This window comes from Dromiciops gliroides, chromosome 3, assembly GCF_019393635.1.
Source record: "Dromiciops gliroides isolate mDroGli1 chromosome 3, mDroGli1.pri, whole genome shotgun sequence".
Taxonomy (NCBI): domain Eukaryota; kingdom Metazoa; phylum Chordata; class Mammalia; order Microbiotheria; family Microbiotheriidae; genus Dromiciops; species Dromiciops gliroides.
Window position 1 is genome coordinate 4,169,750 of NC_057863.1, and position 23,123 is coordinate 4,192,872.

The 23,123-nt window shown below is 47.0% G+C and overlaps 1 protein-coding gene across 7 annotated transcripts in view; it reads left to right on the forward strand.

Annotated features, from left to right (window-relative positions):
* ATP13A4 (ATPase 13A4) overlaps positions 1 to 23,123 on the forward strand; it is a 79,484-nt gene that overhangs the window by 39,460 nt on the left and 16,901 nt on the right. For all 7 annotated transcript variants that reach the window (XM_043997694.1, XM_043997695.1, XM_043997697.1 and 4 more), the window contains 12 exons: positions 1,123 to 1,293; positions 2,430 to 2,587; positions 3,975 to 4,163; positions 5,349 to 5,410; positions 8,610 to 8,760; positions 10,251 to 10,337; positions 10,805 to 10,958; positions 11,226 to 11,337; positions 14,092 to 14,216; positions 17,563 to 17,726; positions 19,068 to 19,193; positions 22,488 to 22,567. In XM_043997694.1, the coding sequence (XP_043853629.1) occupies positions 1,123 to 1,293; positions 2,430 to 2,587; positions 3,975 to 4,163; positions 5,349 to 5,410; positions 8,610 to 8,760; positions 10,251 to 10,337; positions 10,805 to 10,958; positions 11,226 to 11,337; positions 14,092 to 14,216; positions 17,563 to 17,726; positions 19,068 to 19,193; positions 22,488 to 22,567 (1,579 nt within the window). The remainder of the gene's footprint in view (positions 1 to 1,122; positions 1,294 to 2,429; positions 2,588 to 3,974; positions 4,164 to 5,348; positions 5,411 to 8,609; positions 8,761 to 10,250; positions 10,338 to 10,804; positions 10,959 to 11,225; positions 11,338 to 14,091; positions 14,217 to 17,562; positions 17,727 to 19,067; positions 19,194 to 22,487; positions 22,568 to 23,123) is intronic.

Below are 23,123 nucleotides of genomic sequence, written 5' to 3' on the forward strand. Positions count from 1 at the left end.
CTAAGGTGCTGACCATTTATTTACTCACTTATTCATTCATTCATTTATCTATTCATTCATTCATTCATGTGCTTCTTTATTTATTTATTCACTTATTTAGTTATCTATCTGTTCATTCATTTATTTATTCATTTGTTCATCCATCCATCCATCCATCCATCCATCCATCCATCCATCCATCCATCCATCCATCCATCCATCCATCCATCCATCCATCCATCTATCTATCTATCTATCTATCTATCTATCTATCTATCTATCTATCTATCTATCTATCTATCTATCTATCTATCTATCTATCTATCTATCTTTGTGGTGGGGTAAGGAAGCATTTGTGATTTTACCAGTATAGGGGAAATTCTGGTGTGGAAACTCTCTCCACTGATCAGACTGGTAACTCCCTTACACATTAGTCTTTCAAAGTTGCCTGGGGCCTTGAGGAGTAATTTGTCAGGCTCCTATGCCAGAGGTGAGATTTGAACTCACTTAACATCCTGCCCCAGCATCACCCTCTGCTGAGAGGAGAGGTTTCGCTTCACTGTCTCTTCTCTAGGACTGTTATTATCCTGTATTTATATAACCCTTGTCCTTAGAGAAACTCTGAATCCTTTCACTGGTGCCACCCCTGGCTGCTTCTGAAGCTGGGCTAGAAAGGAGGAGATCCATGACCTTGCCAAGGGTGTGCCCAGTTGGGGGTGTGGCCTGGCTGAGAGACACAGCAGGGGGTGTCCCTGTTGCCTGCCTGTGAAATACTCATCCATCTTCAGTAGCAGAATTGGGGGGGGGCTGCTGGGGCTGGGGGCTTCCATGTCCACTGGGGCCCTACCTGCCATTGTCCAGTCCAGGAGCATGGACAATGGAGACAGATATGTCTTACACACTCTTACGCTTCTCAGCTGCGTGGTGGTCTTGGTGGAGGCTGAGGGTGGGGCAGATCAGAGCAATGATAGGCAGCTCCCCATCCCTTCGGGAAGTTCCTCGGGATCACCTTTAGTCCTCAGTGTTCGGGGGCTGCTAGATTGTGCATCACTGGCATGTGACGGCAGCCTCCGGCACCCTGACAGATGGTTGTCTCTGTGGGCATTATTGACTTCTACCCAACGAGAGCTTTCTCTTCTTCAGGGGAGAGTATACCTGTCATCAAGACGGCCCTGCCCAAGGTGGGGGACCCTGCCCCCTGGAAGCTGCACAGCCAAGAGGACTACAAGAGGCATGTTCTCTTCTGCGGCACCGAGGTCATCCAGACCAAACCAGCTGGCTCAGGAGCAGTGAGGGCTGTTGTCCTCCACACTGGTCAGTGCCTGGGGCCTCCCAGCAGCCTCTGCCCCCAAAACCTCCTTTGTTGAGCCTGGGATTGTCTGCATGAATTCTCTGAGTGTCTTTGGGCCACGTCTAGACCATGTGTATGTGTTTGTGTGCCCGTATACATCTATGAGCAAACATGTGTGTACATGTATGTGTGAACAAACTGTGTGTGCACACATGAACGCTTGTGAACATGCACCTGTGCTCAGGCATTGATGTATGTGTGTGAATGCTTGAGCCAAAAATGACAAATCCAGGAGGGAAAAAAAGAATGTCTCTCAGTGCCCTCCAGCAAGTGCTACTGTGGAGATAACCTGAGTGCCAATTGATGCCATCAGGACAATTAGTGATTGATTGGAGAGCCAAATAAAATCCAGAGAAGCCTCCTCACTACATGTCTATCCTGCCTGGGGGCCCTGCAGGTGTGGGGAGGGGCTGGGGAGTCTCAGGTGAGCAATAATTAGCAGGTCAGATGGAGTTGAAGGCCCCAAGGAGATGGGGCCCCAGACAGGCCTGGGTGGAGCTTGGGCCCCCAGGGAGCATCTGAGTCAGGGAAGTGGGGCATAAGCTTCCAAAGATAAGGGAACCAGCGTCAAGTGAGGTTAGGAAGGGATGCTGGGGAGCGGTGGGGCAAGGCTGCACATCAAGATCTGCCCTGGCCAGCACCCTTTGAGTGAGAGAGGGGCAGGGCCTGGCAGGCCCCGATGGACGAAACCTGCATAACTACAAGGGACACCGAGGATGAGACAAAGGGGCCATTAGCATGTTGGAGCCGTGTTAACAGCAATTACACGGGTGCGTGAGGTTTGCAAAATGCTTTATGCTACGATCACACTTGACCCTCACCGCCATCCTGAGAGGAAGGTGCTATTATTAAATCCATTTTATGGGAGAGGAAACCGAGGCAGATGGTGGCGAAGTGATTTGTCCAGGACCACACATCTAGGAAGAGACAGGCAGGATTTGAACCAGGAAGATGAGTTTTCCTAATGTCAGGGCCAGCTCTCTAGCCACTGTACCACCTAGCTGCCTCTTAAGCCTCACCTAGCACTTAGAACCAAGGGAGGAGAGGGCAACATGGGAGACCTGCAGATAATGGGGTACATGGGTGCTTATTGCCTTAGGTTTCAACACTGCAAAGGGGGACCTAGTGAGGTCTATCCTCTACCCGAAGCCAATGAATTTCCAGCTCTACAGAGACGCTGTCAGGTTCCTCCTGTGCCTCATCGGGACGGCCACCATTGGGATGGTGTATACCATATGTGTTTACGTGCTCAGTGGCGTAAGTGGTTGGTCCTTCCCATTTAAGGCAGTGATTGTGAGACATCCAAGCTCCTCCTGAACTGCTAGAGAGAGGTGACCAGCAGACAGTGGGACCCGAAGCCTGGCTCTCTAGTATAAGCCCAGGGAGCCTGGGATGGAACAATGAGGGATATGGAGCCAGGAGCCACCCATGGGGCCTTCCATTCCAAGCTCCCCCTTTTACAGATGAGGAAAAGGAAGCCCAGGGCAGTTCACTGACTTCCCCAAGGTTTCTCAGGGATTAAACCTCAGATATGTTAATTGAACCCAGAGCCCACACTCCTGGGTAAAAAATAAGAGGTGTGGGGTTGGACCTGGAGTTTCTGGCATCAGGTAAACCCACCCTTAGGCTCAGAGATTTTCTCCATATATTTTATTCCCACAGATACCTTGGAAGTCTTCCTGTTGTGCCTCACTGTGGTTGGGGGTGTGTGTGACCCTGGCTTCTCAAAGGCTTGGACATCAGGGTGCAAGTTGTAGCAAGTTTAGCCAGGCTGGGAGGGCTTGGAGGACAGATCCAGGGACAGACAGATGGATGGACGAAGGGGCTGGGGTCCCAGCTTGGCCTAGCTCCATTCAGAGGCTCACAGCCAGCTTGGCTACAGAGTAATCAGATACTGAACTGCCCCAAGTCTGAAAGATGCTCCATCAAGTTAGCCAGTTGTGATGGTCTGTGCTGATGGACCGAGCTTCCACCTCTGAGAAACTGCAGATTGCTGTAGCACACGTCCAGCGAGTGGGTGCCTGTGTGGGCATGCATGCACCTAGATATGGAAGGGACCTCGGAGCAATGAGTCAGTTTTATAGTCGAGTAATAGAGATCCCCCCAGTTTACATATGAAGAAACTGAGACTCGGAATAGTTAAGTGACCTCCTTATGGTCGCAAAGCAGTATTTGTCTGAGGCGGGACTTGAACCCAGATCTCCTGGCTACAGGTCCACAGTGTAGCCACTAGGTTATCTGTACTGCTTCTCCAAACCAATGTAAGACAACAGCACAGCCCCAGAGAACAGCTAAGGTGAGGCATGTGAGGAGATATTGACAACTCAAAGTCTGTACTAGATGTCAGGGAAGAGCTGGTTTGGAAGATGGGCTTGGCTTCCTCTGTGGCTCCCATTGCTCTTGGGGGAAAACAAAAGGAAAACAAGTGTTATTTCTAATTCCATCCCCCACTAGCATCTTACAGCAAGTTTCCCACCCTACCTTGGCTGACACAGACATAGGAGAGTGTGCTCTAGGAGAGGGTGAAAAGTCACCGCTCACACCCATGTGGCTCAGCTGCACTCCCAGGCATGCCCTCCCCCAAGGCTTCTGCACCATTTTGGGAAGACATGAGTGACTTAAGCAGTGGGTACCCTTTTCCCAGGAGCCAGCGGAGGATGTAGTGAAGAAGGCTTTAGATGTGATTACCATTGCGGTGCCCCCTGCACTGCCTGCTGCTTTGACAACAGGGATCATCTATGCCCAGCGGAGACTGAAAAAAAAAGGCATCTTCTGCATTAGTCCTCAGAGGATCAACATCTGTGGCCAACTCAACCTTGTGTGCTTTGACAAGGTCTGTGTACCTCATTCCCTTCCTCATTCATCTTTCCCCTTCTTCCCCTCCTCCTCTTCGCCCTCACCATCATTGTAGGTTGGTTGACCATTGGTAGGGAATATTGCAGAGGGGATATTTCTGTAATTACCCTCTCATTTTCACCACTAGTGTTACTGTTTATATGACTGAAGTCCAGAGCCCTCTAAAAGCTAGTAACATGGAACACACGACCTCTCTAAGAATTTTAAGACTCTAGAATTCTAAGACTCACCACTGATTGCACACAAAGAAACAAAAAAAGAAATGCTGAGTTTTTAAGCCAGCATGTTGAGGTAGAAAGGACCTTAGAGATGGGCACCTGCCAGAGTCTTCTCCAAAACCTTCATTTCAGAATTTGATTTCCCTCTGCTCTCAAAGTGAGAAGTCACCACTCTTTTTAAAAAATATTTTCTTACAAAAAATATTTTCTTGCTTTGTGTAGGCAAATGTATTGAGGTGGGAGGGTTTCTGGGACTGAATAATGAAATCTAGTTTGGTCACATAACACCTGTATGTAGTTCTAATATCAAAGTAAAAAGAGAATGGAAGTGAAGTTAGTGCCACCTCTGAGCAAAGGATGGGATGTCAAAGTCTGAAGCCTGGCAAACACTTTGAGGGACCAAGAGAGGGAGGGACAGGGGTGGCAGGGTGTGTAGAGGAATTTCGTCCTCCATAGCTTTTGGAGAGCCACTTTAAACATGGAAGTGTAACCAGATGAGGAAATATCTCCCCTGTTCATTCAGTTATTATATTGTGGCATATATGCTACCTTGGCAACCACTTTATTCTTGGCATTGGAAACTTGCTGTGTGACCCAGGGCAAGTTACTTAACTTCTCAGTGCACCAGGCAACTCTCTCAGGCTCTCAAACATCAGCTATAGATCTGAAATAGAGGAAAGTTTACATAATGGAGGTGTAACACAACAAGGAAATTGCCCCCCTCCCCTGTTCTTCACCCCAATGTAGGGCATTAGCACCCCTTTTTGGGGACACACTATTTTCCTAAGGCATTCATTCCCTGGGCTAGGGACTTATTCATGAATCTTGGCCATTTATAATACCTTTGTGAAACACATTAAATACTAGTGAGATACTTTTGAATTGTGTTTCTTCTGGAGTTCTCAGCTCTTCAAAGTGAATTCAAACTTTTTTTTTTTATCTAGACTGGCACCTTAACAAAGGATGGCTTGGATCTCTGGGGCGTCGTCCCTTCGGATAGAAACAGGTAAGTACCTTGGATGGATAGTGGAATGAAGGTAGGTTAGAAATGAGGGCATGCAGCCCTAGCCTCTCAACATTCTGCATCTGCCCCATGATACTTCCCAGGAATGAGATTAGGCTTTGACTTTGAGTCACAAATATTTTCTCCCTTCAATGGGCTTCCTCCTTTTCTGAACTTTCCCATAATTCTCCCTGTAAGAGAACAAGCAGAGAAAGGCATGGCACAATGGCCAAGGACCTGAGCTGGCATGTGGCGAAGTCCCTATCCTCACCCTAGTCACCAATGGCCTTGTCTCTTTTGATAAACTCTATTGATAGAGTTTGTCTTTACAGTGCAATCACCTCCAGATCTATCCCTCTGTCAGGACCAAGGGGAAACCAGGCTCTAGCATGCAGGTCAAGGGGGCAAGAGCAGCTGCTCTGCATGATGGCTACAGGGACTAGCCTTGAAGAAGAGCTGGTGGTCTGGGTGGGGAGTCAATATTTTCATGGCCTGGGTAGTCTCCATTGCAGTTTAAGGCAAGGTGGTGATTATGGTTGGGCCCATGGTGTCTTTATTTGAGTTTGTTTTTTTCTGCAAACTCACTGGGGATAAAGCTTAGCTCTCTAAAAGTCCTTCTTCCCTTTCTTCTACCAACCCTCCTGCTTTCCATCTTATTCCAAGAGTCTGCCCTCTGGTGATCACATCATTTCTAGGTTTAGGCTAAAGGCTTTTTTTTTGCAAACTCCCAATGTCTTAGCCCTTGATAAGGGTGAGTTTGGTCATGCCTGGCACCTGTGTCTAGTTCTGGGCGCCATGTTTTAATGTGGATACGGGCAAATTGGAAAGAGACCAGATGGAAGTGAAGCATCTCTAAACCATGTTGGAAGAGGGCTGGGGGGAAGAGCTGGGGGGGGGGCTGACTTGGAGAAGAGGGGCCTCGGACAGCTTCCTTTAGGGACTACAACATGGGAGAGGAAGCTGCCTTGTCCTGTAGTTTGTGATCATATGAGATTATATATATACAAAGCTGCAAACTTGAAACCACGATAGAAATCCCAGCTATTGTCAGCATTAGTAATTTGAGCTCAAGAAATACTTATTCATGTGCCTGCAAGGTGTGACATACTGTGCTGGCCCCTGGGGATTCATAGGCTAAATAAGAGCCCCTACCTTAAGGACCTCATGCCCCAGTGGGAGATATTAAGCAGATTCTGTCTCTTGCTACTCTCCACACACTCTTTTTTTTTTTTTTTTGTGAGGCAATTGGGGTTAAGTGACTTGCCCAGGGTCACACAGCTAGTAAGTGTCAAGTGTCTGAGGCTGGATTTGAACTCAGATCCTCCTGAGTCCAGGGCCAGTGCTCTATCCACTGTGCCACCTAGCTGCCCCTCCACACACTCTTATTCCAACCATGCCAATGTTGTCTCTTCCCCCTCATCCATACTCCTTTAAGACCTGATTCAAAACTCACCCCTTCCAGGAGGGCTTCAAGACTCATCCTATCCCAATGACCCAAGTTCTTTCTGCCTTAGGCATTCAATAGACACTCTGGCCCAGCAGAACCACCCATCTACCTATCAACAAGCATTTCAGAAGTGCTTGCTCTGAGCTCCAAGACTCAGAGAGGCTAGCCAGTGGCAAAAGGGACGCCCCAATAAGTCCTTTGTTTTCTGCTTTGATGTAACAAGACGTTGCTAAAAAAAAAGGGAGTTGAGGGAAGAGGCCAAGTCTGGACTCCTACAAAACATAAGTCTCTAATGGGACACACGTTTCCCTTTGGGATTTCACTCTGCATTGTGGTTTTACAGAACTGAATTATAATCAGCTTTTTCTAAAGAGAGAGCACACTTCAAGTATCTCTTTCTTGTCTTCAAGGGCCAAGTGGTTAAAGTTACAATTCTTTGGAGGGCGTGATGGTGGAGGCTTAATTTGGGTTTAACTTTAAGAATGAATTCTGCCTGACCTCACCACATGACCTTGATGAGTCACATGATTTCTCTGGGACTCGGGATGGCCTCTAAGAGGTCTTAAGATGTCGTGTCGCCTGCTACCTGAATGCGGCTGGTCAGGAGCTCTCATGTGGGGGGGGGCAGCAGATATCCAAGCTGAGGCCACTTTAACGGCTGGCAGGAAGCCTGGACGAAGCTTCCTTCAGAAGATGGGGAGAATGTGACCATCATTAAGGTCCCTTCCCATTCCAAAGCCTCCCATTCTGTGTTTCACATATGCTCAGTATGTTCTTTACAGAGATAAGTGGCGCAGGCTCTGGGGAGGGAGAGGCTGCGTGCATGCCACCTGCTTTCAGCTTGTCTTCCTCATGAAGCCCCTCCTCGGGAGGGAGCTGGGTGGACTGTTGTCATGTATCATGTGGACAACTGGGGCCTCTGGCCAACAAACTGCATTTAGGGAATGAGGTGACGTCTTTGTTAGAATTAACACCACGTCCACATGGGTCCCAGCAGACTCACCGGCCGTGGTATGGCCTTTGAACAGTATGAGTAAAAGGCAGCTGGGGACCAGAAGAAAATTGAACCTGACTTTGCTTCCTAAAGGTTGCAGATTTTTCAGTGTTACCAAGGAGTGATTGTAAGCCATGGGCACGTAATGTTTGTGAAACCACGAGGGTCACCTGAGCTTGGGAGTTCTGCTCAGCCAGGGAGGGAAATGTGTCCAAATGCCCACTGGGATCTTACTTCTGACCTTAAGGATCCTATGTTCTAGCCAGGGAAGATATTGTGTACACCAGCCAATCAATCCATTACTAAGTATTTCTAAAGGGCCCAGTATGTGCCAAGCACTGTGGCATCTCTGGGGATGCAAGGACAGGAATGAGACAGTCCCTGGATTTCTGGAGCTGCCCTTCTACTCAAAGCCTCTGGAAGGCAGCCAGAAGTGAGGATGCCCTCAGAAGTGCAGGTCACTTCCATGCTATGTTGGCATTCATGGAAAATGTTATGGTCACAAAGGAGTATGGGAGGAATCCGGGATAAGAAGGAGATGGGTGTGCATGTCAATGGTACTTTTTACCTGCTTTCTTGTAAGTGCACTTACTGAGAGCAATAAGTCTAGATTCATCTCTGACATGCAGCACCAATGAGAGCCAACCAGCAAAACCCAATGCACCAACCCCTAGAAAAGAATAAAATGCTCAAAGCCCCAGATTCCATTTTGGCCACAGACCTTGCCCCAGAGCAACAGTAGAACCACTTTCCTTCATTAGTTTCCAGGAGGTCCACAGCTTCATGTCGGGCAGCGCTCTGCCCTGGGGCCCCCTCTGTGGAGCCATGGCCAGCTGCCACTCCCTCATAGTTCTGGATGGGACCATCCAAGGAGACCCCCTGGACGTCAAGATGTTTGAAGCCACCAACTGGGTAAGCCTCTCTCTGTTTGTGCTGTTGCTCAGATTTTCTGTAGAACCATGGAACTGTTCTTGAATGAGGAAGCAAGAAACCATTCATCCAAATTATTCTTTGTTTATTCGTCAAAAGAAAATTTTTGGATCTCTTGTACCCCTCGTGGATGCACACCATTTGCCCCAGCTTGTATGAACAAAGCATGGAGAGCAGGGCCCGTTAAGAGCCACACTTGGCCAAGAGCTTGGAGCCAACCAGTGTGGTGGCTCCTTCTCAGCTCTATGATGAAATATAAACTCTTCTGTTTGTGTTCAAGCCCTTCCCACCTCCACACCCCCCTTCCATGTTTCCAGTCTTCTTCCATCTCATCCCTTCCACGTTCTAAGCCATCCAGTGAGGCTGGTCTCTTTGCTGTTCCTCACCCACAGCACTCCACCTCTCACCTGGCCATTTTCACTGGCTGATTGACCCCAGTGCACGGAAGTCCCTCCCTCTTCATCTCCATCTCCATCTTCCCTGGCTTTCTTCTAGTATCAGCTAAAGTCCCACCTTCAGGGAGAGGTGTTTCTTAGTCCTCAATAATCTTTCCCTCTGAGATTATCTTCCATGTACTCTTTCTATACCTTGCTTGTATATAGTGGTTTGCACATTGTTTCTCCCAGTAGACTGGGAGATCCTTGAGAGCAGGGGGTGGATGTTTTTGGTTTTTGCTTTTTTATATCCCTGGAGGTAAGAGCAGTGCCTGGCACATAATGGGCAAAAATAAGAGTGTGCTTGATTTGACTTGAGAGAGAAGATGGGAGGAAGAGTTACCCAGTGCTCAGTTCTGGTGACCAAGAGTTAATGTCATTATTGCACTTATATGTGACTAGAAAGCTTCTTGTTCCTCCTGGTCATTGTTTCCTTCTCTGAAAAGCATAGTATTCTGCTGGCTTTCTTTGCCCTGGAGGGAAGGGATCTGCTGAATAAGATGTTTATAAAGCTCTTTGGCATTTGGGGGTAAAAAGTTCCTATTGGGGATAATACTGGGCATGAATTGGGGTTGTTATCAGGGCCATTACTGAAGGTTTGCATTAGCCATGCATAGGATGTCTTGGGTCCCCGGGGCCAATAATCATAATGAGAAAGATTGTCAGGAAGGAGGGTGGGGGAAGTGTTGTTGAAGGAAGGAGGTATAATACACAACACTAAGAGATATGCGAAAGCCCTCTCTGGAAATAGAGACCCTGAACACACCTCAATATGTCACTTCTCTGCAGAGAAGGAGGGACAAATCACACGAACGATCCACAGTGTTGTCTGCTGCCTCTAGGATGGCCACCCCATCTGTGGTGGAAGCCAAATTTTCTTTCCTAGATTAATTTCCCCTCTAGCTGCGTGGCCGATGGTACCCTTCATAGGCATCTGGTGCTTTGGGATTTACTCTCAGGGAAGATGACCCTGTTCCTCTGGCTAGAATGGAGAAGCAAGATGAAATCCGGAAAGTGAACCATCCCTTTTTGAAACAGGAAATAGAGAACTCTGGGAAGGATTTCCACATCAGAGGAGTTCCAACACAAGCTATGATTGTGAAGCCAAGCCGAGCAACCTGCCAAGTAAGACTCCATGGGGAGGGTCTCCCTAGGTTCCCCCCTCCCCAAGCCTTTATACTGTTGGAAAGCAGTAAGGGAAAATGCATCCAAATAAGGGAGAGTTGGGAGGATCTGGAGAGACCCAGGTTGGAATCCTGTCTCTAACCCTTATTAGCTGTGTGTTCCTGGGCGTCACCTCACCCTTCAGAGACTTAGTTTACCCATTTGTAAAATGGAGAAAAGAATACCTATAGCATGGGTTCACAGCACTATGGAGAAGGCAGACATTATTTGTACAGCTCTTTGGAAACCTCAATGAGCTAGATAAAAGCCAGCTGCTAGGATGGTGTCTAAAATTATTTCCTGGCTTCAATATAGCCTTGAGATGTTCTCCTGGGGCCCTGTTTCTCCTGATGTAGCTTGAGAACGAATTCTCTCTGTCTTGGGCTGGATGGAGGCTGACAGTTGAGGGCATTGTGGTGTCTCCCCAGATCCCAGTGGGAGGGATCGCTATCTTGCAGCAGTTCCCGTTCTCGTCGGCCCTGCAGAGGATGTCTGTTGTTGTGCAGGAGATGGAAGGAGACCGGATGACCTTCATGAAGGGGGCACCAGAAAGGGTGGTTGGCTTTTGCCAGCCCGACACTGGTAACTACCTACATCTGTTAACTTGGACTGCAACTGGCACCTGTGCAACCCCATTGAAAGGTGTCCACAATCTTCCCTCCTTACTTGGGGGAGGATCTTCCTTGTTTGACCTCTTCCGCCACACCTCAGCCCTCAAAGGGAGCGATTGTTTGTTTTCCACTTATTTTGGGTGTTCTTGGGGAAGAATTGTCTGAGTGCCGCCCCCCCAGAACATCATGAAATTATTTGAAAAACTGACACGTTAATTCCATTTTTTTTCCTGAACAGTCCCAAGCAATTTTGCCAGTGAACTCCAGAATTACACCATGCAGGGCTTTCGGGTTATTGGGCTGGCTTACAAAAGGCTGGAGGTGGATCACCACATCACTGCCTGGACAAGGTAAACAAGTCATGTGGTCTTGTTTCCCTGCCCTCAGCCCTTCATGTATTCAGGACTTGTATAGTGTAGTTCAAATCATGTTCCCATTTGGAAAGAACTCTCTGTCTGTTTCTCTGTCTCTGTCTCTGTCTCTGAATGTAACAAACACAGCTGATAATGAATTCCCCGTTTAATCAGACAAATAAGTGTAGCTTGTACTTATGGAAAACCTGACTGATGTCTTCAGACATCAACACTCTTGAGAGGCAATTTAAGAGATGATTTTTTAACGTAGTTTTTTTTTTTTAATTGGCATGCTTGGGATTGAAAATGCCGTGAAGTATCTGTAGTCAGAAATCTGATTCAAGTCGGGTTTTTCCCAACATTTACTTCTAGTCTCTCTAGTCAGTTTCACTGTCAGTGGGGGGGGGGGGATGGGGTGGGAGGGGGGCTCGCCTCCAAACTCTCTCCATCTCAGCCATGTGGGCAGCCCACACACCGGAAGGTGACTAAATGTTGGGAATGTTGGAACTTAAGAACACATAAGTAGTTGGGGAAGGCACTTCAGTGTTTCGATTCCTCTTCGGGAGTCCTTGCTTCCCTCTCTCCATTCCTCCCTCCAGCAGTGACATCAATGAACAAAGGCGTACTAAGTGCCTGTTGTAGGTATTAGGTGCTAGGGACACCAGGAGCCCGGGGAGAGCGTCTCCGTCTTGAAGCTACGCCCCAGCTCCTGGGTCTTCCCCGGAACATGCTCCAGACCTTTCTCTGGTGCTCTTTGAGGGCAACTTGTTCCATTGTGAGCAAAGGGATGGGGACGACCTGGACTCTGCTTCTGAAGACGCAGGCGCAGAAGGCACCCGGTGTGTGGTCCGGCCTTGGAGGCTTCTGTCTGGGCTGTACCTGGCCCTGGGGCCGGGCATCACAGCGTCACTGAAGAGACCCTGCCCAAGGCATGGGAGAGACCAGAGCATCGCTGACCACGACGGATTCACCCTTTTGGGTGCGGGCCAAGCTCCAGGGTTGAAATGGAGGAAGATGAAAAGACTGGCCGGCCACACAGACACGGGGGAAGTTGAGGTCCTTAGACTCCAATGCCAGTAATTCCCCACTCTATCCCACTGCCTCACGGGAGGGGCACTGAAGGGCAAGCAAGTGTGCCTCAGGCATCTGGTGATCCTGGGCAGAACGGCCCCAGAACACAGACGGCCTTCCTCCTAGGCCCAGTGCAACAGCTTACATTCCTACACAGGAGGTGAGAGGGCTGAACATGGAGTCCCAGGACCTGAATTAGAATCCTGCCCCTGCCACGGTGATCTGGGCAACCTTGGCGACTGGCTTCTCTTCTCTGGGCTTCAGCGTCATCATCTGTAGATGAGAGGTCGGACTAGAGGACCTCAAAGTCTCCTCCAGATGAGGGTGTATGATTGGGATAAAGAGGGTCCCGGTGTGTTGGGAGTCCTTCAGTTCAGCTTGCAAACACTGAGTAATCACCTACTGGGTGCTAGACACTGTGCTGGGCATTGGGGGCGCAGAAATGTGCTATCAACCAGCCTCTGTCTGCAAGGAGCCTATCTGTGTGTGTGTGAGTGTGTGTGTCATGCGCATGTGTATACAAAATTACAGAGACTTAGAGACAGAGAGACAGAGGTAGACTGGAAGAGAACTGCAGGGTTCAGGAGGGCAGACAAGCTGACAAGAAAGGTCCGCCACAGGAAGTGACATCTGGGCCACCCTTCTGAGAGGCGGGGGGAGGGGGAGAGGAGAACACTGCAGGGGGCACCCCCCAGCATGCCAGAGTCAAAGACATCTTCTCTTTGGTGGTGTCCACCCTCCAGCCCTCCCTCCTGTCCCCTGGGGCACTCTCACATCCAGGCAGCAGGTGGTACTTGGGGCCTCTGGCTGCCAGAGGTCTCCAGGTCTCAGAGAAATCAATCAGGAAAGGTTTGCTTCCCAGCCTCCAGGGCTCATGGTTTCCCTGGCTGTTTGCTCCTGTGCTAGAGCTTGGAAATGTTCCCATGATGGGTGTCAGTTTCTGAGGCCCTGCTCTCTGTGTGAGAACACACACACATTCCCACTCATACATACTCATGCACTCACATATACACACTCAAACATATGCATATACACACACATGCACACATATACACACTCACACACACACTTACATGCACCTTGAGCAGAATGGAAATGCCCTAAGGACATGGAAAGCTAGGGATGGGGAAGGTTTTGGTTAAGAGATGGCTGGTTACTGGGCTCTGACCTTCGATCTGATGACTCTTTTATTCCTGGATCTCCCTTAGAGTCTGCTGTGGTTAACACTAGAGCTGGAAGGGCAGGTAGGTGGTGCAGTGGTTAGGGTACTGGCCCTCGAATCAGGAGGACCTGAGTTCAAATCCAGTCTCAGACACTTAACCCTTACTTGCTGTGTGACCTTACACAAGTCACTTAACCCCAATTGCCTCACCAAAAAAAAAAAAAAAAAAGACTAGAGCTGGAACTTCCTGTAGGTGGGTGATTGGTAACACTCCAAGGCAACATGGGATTAAAGGCAAAGGACATTCAACTCCTCTTCCACACCAGAACAACTTGACTGAGAACAGTGAATCCTCCAGACGTTAGCTCAAACGCTCTTCTCCCTCATTCATTGCTCTCTGCCGCTATCTCTTTGTCTCTCTGTCGCTCCTCCTTGTGACAGATGAGTCGCTCCCATTGCTTGTCCCGTAGAGCCCAAGATGTGTTCTTTTTTCTTCTTTCTCTCTCACACACTTCAAGGGAGGAGGTAGAATCAGACCTGACGTTCCTCGGTCTCCTGATCTTGGAGAATCGTCTGAAGGAAGAGACCAAGCCAGTCTTGGAGGAGCTCAGCTCTGCCCACATCCGGACGGTTATGGTCACAGGTACAGGGGAGGCTGGGCTTCCAAAGGCCTGTGGGAAAAGAAAAGAAAGAATAACAGAGTATGAGCTCCTGCTGTCTGGTTGTCACTGGGAAAAGGGGCCATTTCCCTTCACATCAGAGCTTGTTAACTTATTGAAAAATTAGGAAAATTACTCAGCAGAACCTTTCCCTAAATCCCAGAGGACTTCCCCCTCACTCAACAAAATGCATTTAATAACTGCATGGTGCAAGAGCCTGTACTGAGAGCTGGGGCCACAGAGACAGAGGAGGAAATAGCTCCCGCCTTTAAGCAGTTTATATCCTGTTGGGGAGATGCTATGCCCTTAAACAATAACCATTAATTAAGCACCTGTTGTGTACCAGAGTCTGAGTTAGGCACTGGGGCTACAGAGATAAAGGCAAAGCAGCCCCTATTCTCAGGGGGCTCGCATTCAAATAGGGAGGGGGTATGCAACCGCTCCATAAACAGTGTGACCCCTCCATGCCCCAGGCTACTCTCCAGGACATGACAATGTTCTAGTCACAGGGCAATTCTCCTATACGGAGAAAATCTGAGGCCCAGTGAACAAATATGCACATAGTGTATGTATCATCACAAACAGACCAATGCACACACACATAAATACATGCATTGCTGGCTAAATTCCTTGAGAAGATGCTTTATGTTTAGTACCTCTCCTTCCTTCCTGCTCATTTCATCACTCTCTGCTGTCTGGCATCTGACCTCATTGCTTAGCTGATACCTCTCTCTCCAAAGTCACCGATGACCTCTTAGTGGCCAAATCCAGGGGCCTCTTCTCCATTCTCATTCTCCTTGACCTCTCTCTGCAGCCTTGAACACTGGCTCACCTTTTCATCTTTTACACTCTCTTCTCTCTAGATTTTCAGGACACTCCTCTCTCTGGGTTCTCCTCCTCTCTCTCTGACTGCTCCTTCTCAGTCTTTTGCTGGCTCTTTATGTAAATTTTACCCGTTAATGTAGGGATGTACTAGAGCCAGTTTGGACTGTCTCACAAATGCCAATTGTTAAATTTTCAGTGTATTTATACTTCAAAAAATGATGAATGTTATATATCAGGACTTTTAATTTTTTGTTGATGATCTAAATTGGAGAAAGTGATAGAGAAAATGTTAATAAGCAGATGAAAGTTAAAAACATGTCATTCCTTTTTCAGAGAGCGGGTTGTTAAACATTTGTCAGCATCCCTGGCTTTGGGTGTTCCTCCAGGCTCTGCCCTCTTCTCTTCTTTCTCTATACTATATCACTTGGTGATCTCATAAATTCCTATGGCTCCAACTATCATATTTGTGCAGATGATTTTCATATTTATTTGCCTAACCTGACCCTCTCTTTTGACTTCCGATCTTACGTCTTCAACTGCCTACTATAAATTTTGATCTGGAAGTCTCATCTCAAATTTCTAAATGTCTCATTAGACATCTTAAGTTCAACGTGTCCAACACTGAACCCATTATCCTTCCTCCCAAACTCTTTTCTGCTGAAATTCTCTATTACTGTAGAGGGCACCACTATCCCCCCAGTCCCTTAGGTTCCCAACCTGGGTGTCATCCTTTACTCCTAACTACGCCCCCCCCCCCAGTTGCCAAGTCCTGCCAATCCTACCATTGCAACATCTCTCAAATATCTCCATTCTCTTCTCTGATCCTGATCGCACCCTGGTTCATGCCCCCTCACCTTGTGCCTGGACAATTGCAGCAGCCTGTTGGTAGGTCTGTTTGCCTCCAAACTCTCTCCACTCAAATCTATCCTTTATTCACTTGTCAGATTGATCTTCCTTAAGCACGAGTTTGACTATGTCACTCCCTCCACCATTCGACCAACCTTTCTGGTTTTCTGTCACATCCAGTTTTAAATATTAAATCCTCTGTTTTTATCATAAAAGTATTTTATTATTTTCTAGTTACATGTAGAGATAGTTTTTAACATTTGTTTTTATAAGATTTCTAGTTTCAAATTTTTCTCCCTCCCTCTCCTCCCTCCCCCTCCCCAAGACAGCAAGCAATCTGATATAGGTTATATATGTACAATCACATTAAACATATTTCTGCATTAGTCATATTGTGAAAGAAGAATCAGAGAAAAAGGGGAAAACCTTAAAAAAGAAAAACAAAAAAAGTAGAAATAGTATGGTTTAATCTGCATCTAGATTCTACAGTTTTTTTTTTTTTCTGGATTTGAAGAGCATTTTCCATCATGAGTCCTTTGGAACTATCTTGGACCATTGTATTGCTGAGAAGAGTCAAGTCTATTACAGTTGATCAACACACAATGTTGTTGATACCATGTACAATGTTCTCCTGGTTCTGTTCCTCTCAGTTAGCATCAGTTCATGCAAGTCCTTCCAGGTTCCTCTGAAATCCACCTGCTCATCGTCTCTTACAGCACAATAGTATTCCATTACATTCATATGCCACAACCTGGTCAGGCATTCCCCAATTGATGGGCATCCCCTCAATTTCCGATTCTTTGCCAGCAGAAAAGGAGCAGCTATAAATATTTTTGTACGTGTGGGTCCTTTTCCCCTTTTTATCTCTTTGGAGAAAAGACCTAACAGTGCTATTGCTGGGTCAAAGGGTAAGCACAGTCCCATCACCCTTTGGGCATAGTTCCAAATTGCTCTGTTTGGTTTTGAAACCCTTCATAACCTGGACCCTCCTACATTCCAAATCTTATACCTTAGTCCTCTCCATGTACCCAGTGATCCAGTGATACCGGTCTCATTGATGTTCCTCATATTAGATACATCATCTCTCATTTCTGGGTGTTTTCATTGGCTCCTCCATTCCTGGAATTCTTTACCTCCTCATTTGCATCTTGTGGCTTTCCTGGAGTCTTTCCTGTGTCAGCAGATCCCCCTTAATGCTAGTGCCATCCCTCTGTTGATTACCTCAAATTCATTTTGTATAGAGTTTGTCCACATTTGTTTACATGTTGTCTTTACTAGACCTGGGCACCCTGAGGAGTTGCCCCTTACTGCCCCTGCCATCTTCCAGCTCTTGTCCAGTTCTTGGATGAGTCTTGCTTTCGGTGCTTCGGGCACTGAGGTCTCTAGCACGTTGCTGGAATTGAACCCAACCAAATGTATTTGGCTCTGGTTGTGGCTTGGTCATTTACGACTTGGGTGAGGTTGTACAGTCCCCTTTATTTCTCTAGGCTTTCTCATCCTGGTATATAAAAAACTCAAACTCATGGCCTCTAGGCCCCTTTTAGATCTATATCTGTGATCCTTGGTTCCTATGGCTCAGTAAGACAAGCGAGACATGATGCACCATCCCTTTGCCCAACGGCAGGGGTGCCAAGGGGTCTCGCGGCTGATGTTTTGCAGGTGACAACCTGCAGACTGCAGTCACTGTGGCCAGGAAATCAGGGATGATTGCTGACAACCTGAGAGTCATTCTCCTGGAGGCCAATGAGGCTGATGGATCCTCACCAGCTTCAGTCACTTGGAAACTGCTAGAAGACAGGAAACACACTGGCTACAGAGACCAGGTAGAGAATCTGTGGTTATAGATGAGCAGGCAAGACATAGGGCATGGTGGGGGGGTATAGGTCCATGAAATATCTCAGGAGATTCTGTAGTGAGCCCTCTCTGCCCCCACTCGGCTGGCAAAGGAGCCATGCTGCACATGACCTCCGAAGGCAGGGCAGGAAAGCAGAGACGGCAGGATGCTTGGAGTTAGGGAACCTGGGTTCAAATCCTGACTCTGCCAACACAGGTAGAGACCTGTATGAAGTCGAGCAAGTCAGTGTACCTCTGTGGGTCTCCATTCCCTCACCAGAAAAAGAAGATCGGACTTGACATTGCGGTCCCCTCTGACACTAATTTGGGGTCCTATAATCCTCCATCTAATTCAATTCCATCAGAGTCCAACAGGCAACAAGCATTTCCTAATCACCCGCCATGTGCCAGGTGCTGTGTGAAGTCCTGTACAGCTCAAAAGAAGCAGCTCAGTTACTTGATCGATTTCCACTGCCAGAAAAGAAAGCCCTTCCCTTGTTGTTCCTGAAGAAATGTGTGCCTGGCGCCAGAAAGGTCGGGTAGAAGAAAAATAATCTCCACTCTTCCTTATGTTTTCCAAATGTCATTAAGCCAGAGGGGAACCAGGGCACAGACAGGACGCTGGCATCCTGGACAGCCAGAATCCCTTCCTTCCCACAGAGCATGTTTAAGTCTCTCATATTGTTGCTTTCCCATTTCCACCTTGTTCTTGTGGAGCCACATAGAGCTGGGCTAGGAGAACAAAGTCCAGAAGACTGGATTACTCTGAGTCTTCCCTTTGGCGAAAGTCTAAATGAACTCTAGACTGAGCAGGAAAGGAGGATCAGTGACTTAGAGCTAGAAGGAAACGTGGGGCCCATTGAGTTCAATCTTCTTGTTTTACAGATGAGAAAATGGAGGCCCCCAAAGGTGAAGTGACTTGCCCAAGGTCACACAGCTAGTGTATATTAAGGTGGTATTTGAATGCAAGTTCTTGACCCCAAGTCAAGTGTTTTATTTACTTAACCATGTGGCCACCAGCACAGCTAGTGCATTTTGTTATCCAAGAATCACATGAGAGAGAGAGGTGTGATAAATCTTTCTTAGAGCTATACTCATGGGAGCCGAGCTTGTGTCATTATGGGAAGCCCAAGATCTGGTGGGAGAGTTAGAGAATGGCTATTTTCTTTCCTCCATGTGTGTGGGGCATGCCTTTCCAGCTAGAGGAGCTCATATGGGGTGGGGGTGGATGAGAAGGAACACAAAGCAGCCCTCAAAAAGGGGTTTCTGGTGTCTTGACCAAGTAATGATTTCAGTTGCAAGTTCAGAAATAACCATGGTCTGGCTTGCAGGACAGTTATATTAACATCGGGGAAGATGCCAGCAGACCCAGAAATGAAGAAGGGAATTATCACTTTGCCATGACTGGGAAATCCTATCAGGTGATCAGCCAACATTTCAGCAGCCTGCTGCCCAAAGTAAGTTTGGGAACTAGATTCAATGTTTCCAGCAACATTTTCACTCATAGCACAAGAGCCTTTGAAAATGGGTGAGTAGGTTGGGGATATTTGCCAACTCAGTGATGTTGGCCAAAGACACAGGTTTCCTTTTGAGCAAATGTACAAGTGACTCAAAGTTAAGAGGGAAAGATTGCATGCTGTGTAAAAGGCAGCATCCCAATAGGTCCCAGTAAACTAGATTAATAGCCTTAATAGAATCAGATGAAAGTATTTGGGGCAAATGTAAAGTCATGACCTTGGGTGCAATAAACTTCCAAGCATGAGAGAGGCATGTCTAGGCATCAATGTAACAATATGTGGGAGTTTGCAAGCTTGATGTGAATTAACAGGGATATGACATGCAACAAAACTAAGGCAATCATATGCTACATTAACACAGGCATAGCTTCCAGGAACAATGTGGGGTTAACTCCTCTGTATTCCATCGGGTTCAATTCTGGGTGCTACATTTTAGAAAAGACACTAGCAAACTTGAGTGTGTGAAGAACATGACAAACAGCCCTGACTTGATGCAAGAAACTGAAAAGTTGGGTTCTGATCACCCAGAGAGATTACTTGCATGAATACGACCATTGGGCAGCTTCCCGTTCTTTATGTCCTTAGGTAAATGTTTGTTGTCGATGGTGAGGCCATAGAATATGCTGTCCTAGGTCCTGAGGGACCTCAAAAGGAATCCTTGCCAATGGTTCTGCCCACTAGAGTTTTGCAATCTGATTAGAAACCCAGGACATATAGTACATCTATGAAGCAGTTAAGTGAGAGTGGAAGGCACTATGGGACAGACAGCCCAAGTGAGAATTGCAGATAGTGAGTACTGGATCAGTGCAGAGGATGGGGTGATAACCATAGACTTGAACAAGGCAAGATGGGGCCTGAGCTGAGCCTTGAAGGATGGAAAAGTGGAAAAGGAAAAAAAAAAGGGAAAAAACAGAGGAGCTTGGGGGTAGAGGTTGGAATCAAATAGAATGAGAAAAGACATAAATTTGAGAATGAACATAAGTTGTTCTGGGTACATTGAGTAGAATTGACTAGATGGTGTACATTGGGGAGCATTGGGAGCTTACTGATTTTCAAGGGCTTTGAATGCCAGATGTTATTCTGTAGCCCCTAGGAGATCAAACTTTCCCTTAGTGAATAAATCATGATGGTGAGCAAAAGTGTTTCATCCAGGAAGAGACAAAGCAGCCATAGAAGTGGGCTATATACAAAGAGGGAGTTTGGTGAAGAGGAGACCAATCAATCAATCAAGAGACATTTATTTATTATTTTTGTGTGTATGAGAGGCAATTGGGGTTAAGTGACTTGCCCAGGGTCACACAGCTAGTAAGTGTCAAGTGTCTGAGGCCAGATTTGAACTCAGTTCCTCCTGACTCCAGGGCCAGTGCTCTGTCCACTGCATCACCTAGCCACCCCTTCCAGAGGCATTTATTAAGCACCCACTATTTGCTAATGGTTCTTAAGGACTGCTTGGAACATAGTAGGTTCCTGATGGATGTTTATTAGATTGGTAGTGCTAGGCACTGTGCCAGGTGCTAGGGATATAAAGACAAAAGTGAATCATTCCCTGGCCTCAGGAAGCTTACAATGAATTAAGAATAGATGATATGTTCATATATAGGTAGATTCAAAAAAGATACAAAGTAGATACAAAGTGCCTGGTGAGTGTGAAGGGATCAGGAAATGCTTCTTGTAGAAGGGGGCATTTGTATTGAGCTCACTTGAAGGAAACACGGAGTTCTGAAATGTGACAGTGAGGAGGGCATGATTCCAGGCATGGCAGGAAGCCTAGGTAAAGGCACGGAGATGGGAGACTGGGAAGGAAAGGGATGCAAGACAAAACGTATACAGAGAGGAATGATATCCATCTGAAGGCACATTGTCCTGTTGTAGGTTGTGGCTTCCACTTTCTTCCCTCTGTTAATTCCCAAAACCTTTTCTTCCAGATCTATGACCACCAGGGAAGTTTCCTTAAGCTCAGACCTCTCCATTGACCCTCTTCTCCATATTAGAGTAGAACCACTACTGCCCTTCAGTAGTTTGTCTGTCTCCGAGTTCTGCACTCTTCTCAGTTCTGACTGACATCTTACAGGTTACCCAGTCTCTAAAGACTGTCGAATCAGTGTGAAAACTGGGCAAATTAACCAAACTTCCTAGGGCCAGCCAGTGGGGCGATTTGTCCTTTTCTTCTGACTCCCCCAAGGGAACCTCTCACGTTTTACAGGAATTTAATGAGTCTGTGCGCTTTGCAAATCTGAAAATGCTATATAAAATTGAGCTAATATTGATATCATTGAGACAGTTCGTAGGCATAGTGGATGATAAGAACTAGTCTTGTATTAATGAGGACCTGAGTTTGAATCTTGCTTCAGATACTTAATTGTTGTGTGACCCTAGGCAAATCACTTAGCCCCTCAGCCTCAGTTTCTGTATCTGTAAGATGGAGTCAGTAATATCAATCAACCAATATTTATTAAGCTGAGTGCCCCTCACTCTGCTAAGTGCTGAGGATACAAAAAGAGGCAAAAGACAGTCCCTGCCCTCAAGGAGCTTAGGATCTGATGAGAGACAACATGAAACAAATATGTACAAAACAAGCTATATACGGGACAAATAGGAAATGATTAAAAGAAGAAAAGGGCTGGAATTCAGAGAGGTTAGGGCAGTCTTCCCATAGAAGTTGGGATTTTAGTTGGGACTCAAAAGATGTTGAGGGTCCATGGTCAGATTGGAGAAGCAGAGCGTTCCAGGAATGGGTGACAACTGGAGGAAATGCTTGGGTTGCTGTGAGGATCAGATCAGATAATGATCCATGGATGGTGTTTTGCCATCCTTACAGCTCTCTAGACATGCCCGCTGTGATTATGGGATGCTACCTGTATACTCTCTAGCCTTAAGTGGGCTCAAGTCAGTTGGACATTTGCTAAGCACTTACTGTATGCAGGGCCCCATGATGCTTGGGTGCCTGGTTTTTGCCAATGGAGGGAAGGAGCTGTGTCTGCTGGGAAATCTCCACTCTGTTAAAATCATAAAATACTGACTCTGTGCCATGTAGAGATTAGAGGGGATTGCCGCCAACACTGGAAAGTGGTCTCATGCTTATGAAAGGAGTCCGAATCTCTATTTTAGTCTCAAGCGATGGCCAATTAATCACCAAGTTGCATGTCAGTCTAATTTGTGCTAATCGTCAAACCAGTCTCCCACTTCCTTTCTGTTCCTCTTTGATGTGATGAACTCTTTCCATATTTTTAACAGATCCTAATGAATGCGACGGTCTTTGCCAGAATGTCTCCTGGGCAGAAATCCAGTCTGGTTGAAGAGTTTCAGAAGCTGGAGTAGGTTCTTTGCAAGTATAGACTGGTGGCCCAGGCTGCCTGGGGAGAGCAGGAGGCCACACCAGCTCTTCCTCGGGTTCTCCTATTTGAATAGAAAGTCTGGGTGCCACTGAGTAGAAGCTGGTGTGAATGTGTGGGAGTCTTGGTCTTGAAAATATCCTTGCATTCTTTCTTAGAGGATTTCTTTCTCCCACCCTTAGTCCCGGGGCAGCATCTTCAGGAAGCACAATGTCTCATAACATGAGATGGATGGTGTCAGACTCAGCTGGAAGGCTGGACCAGCCAAGGATGACTTGCCTATCTTGTGCTAATTGACTTGTGCTGTTGAGCCCAGTGCTTTGCACACACTTGCATATTACCCACAGCTCTCCTGGGTATGCAACAAGCTCATTGGGTGTCTCATCACTCAACCAAAAAACAAGTGTTTTGGGCCCATTCTGAGAGTTAGGAGAATGAGCAGTGTGCCTTTAAGTGGCAGACTATGGCCATATGGCTTCCTGGGCTTCTCAGTTGGGGGCTAGACATGGATTTGGTTTGGGGAGAGATGATTGGGGGA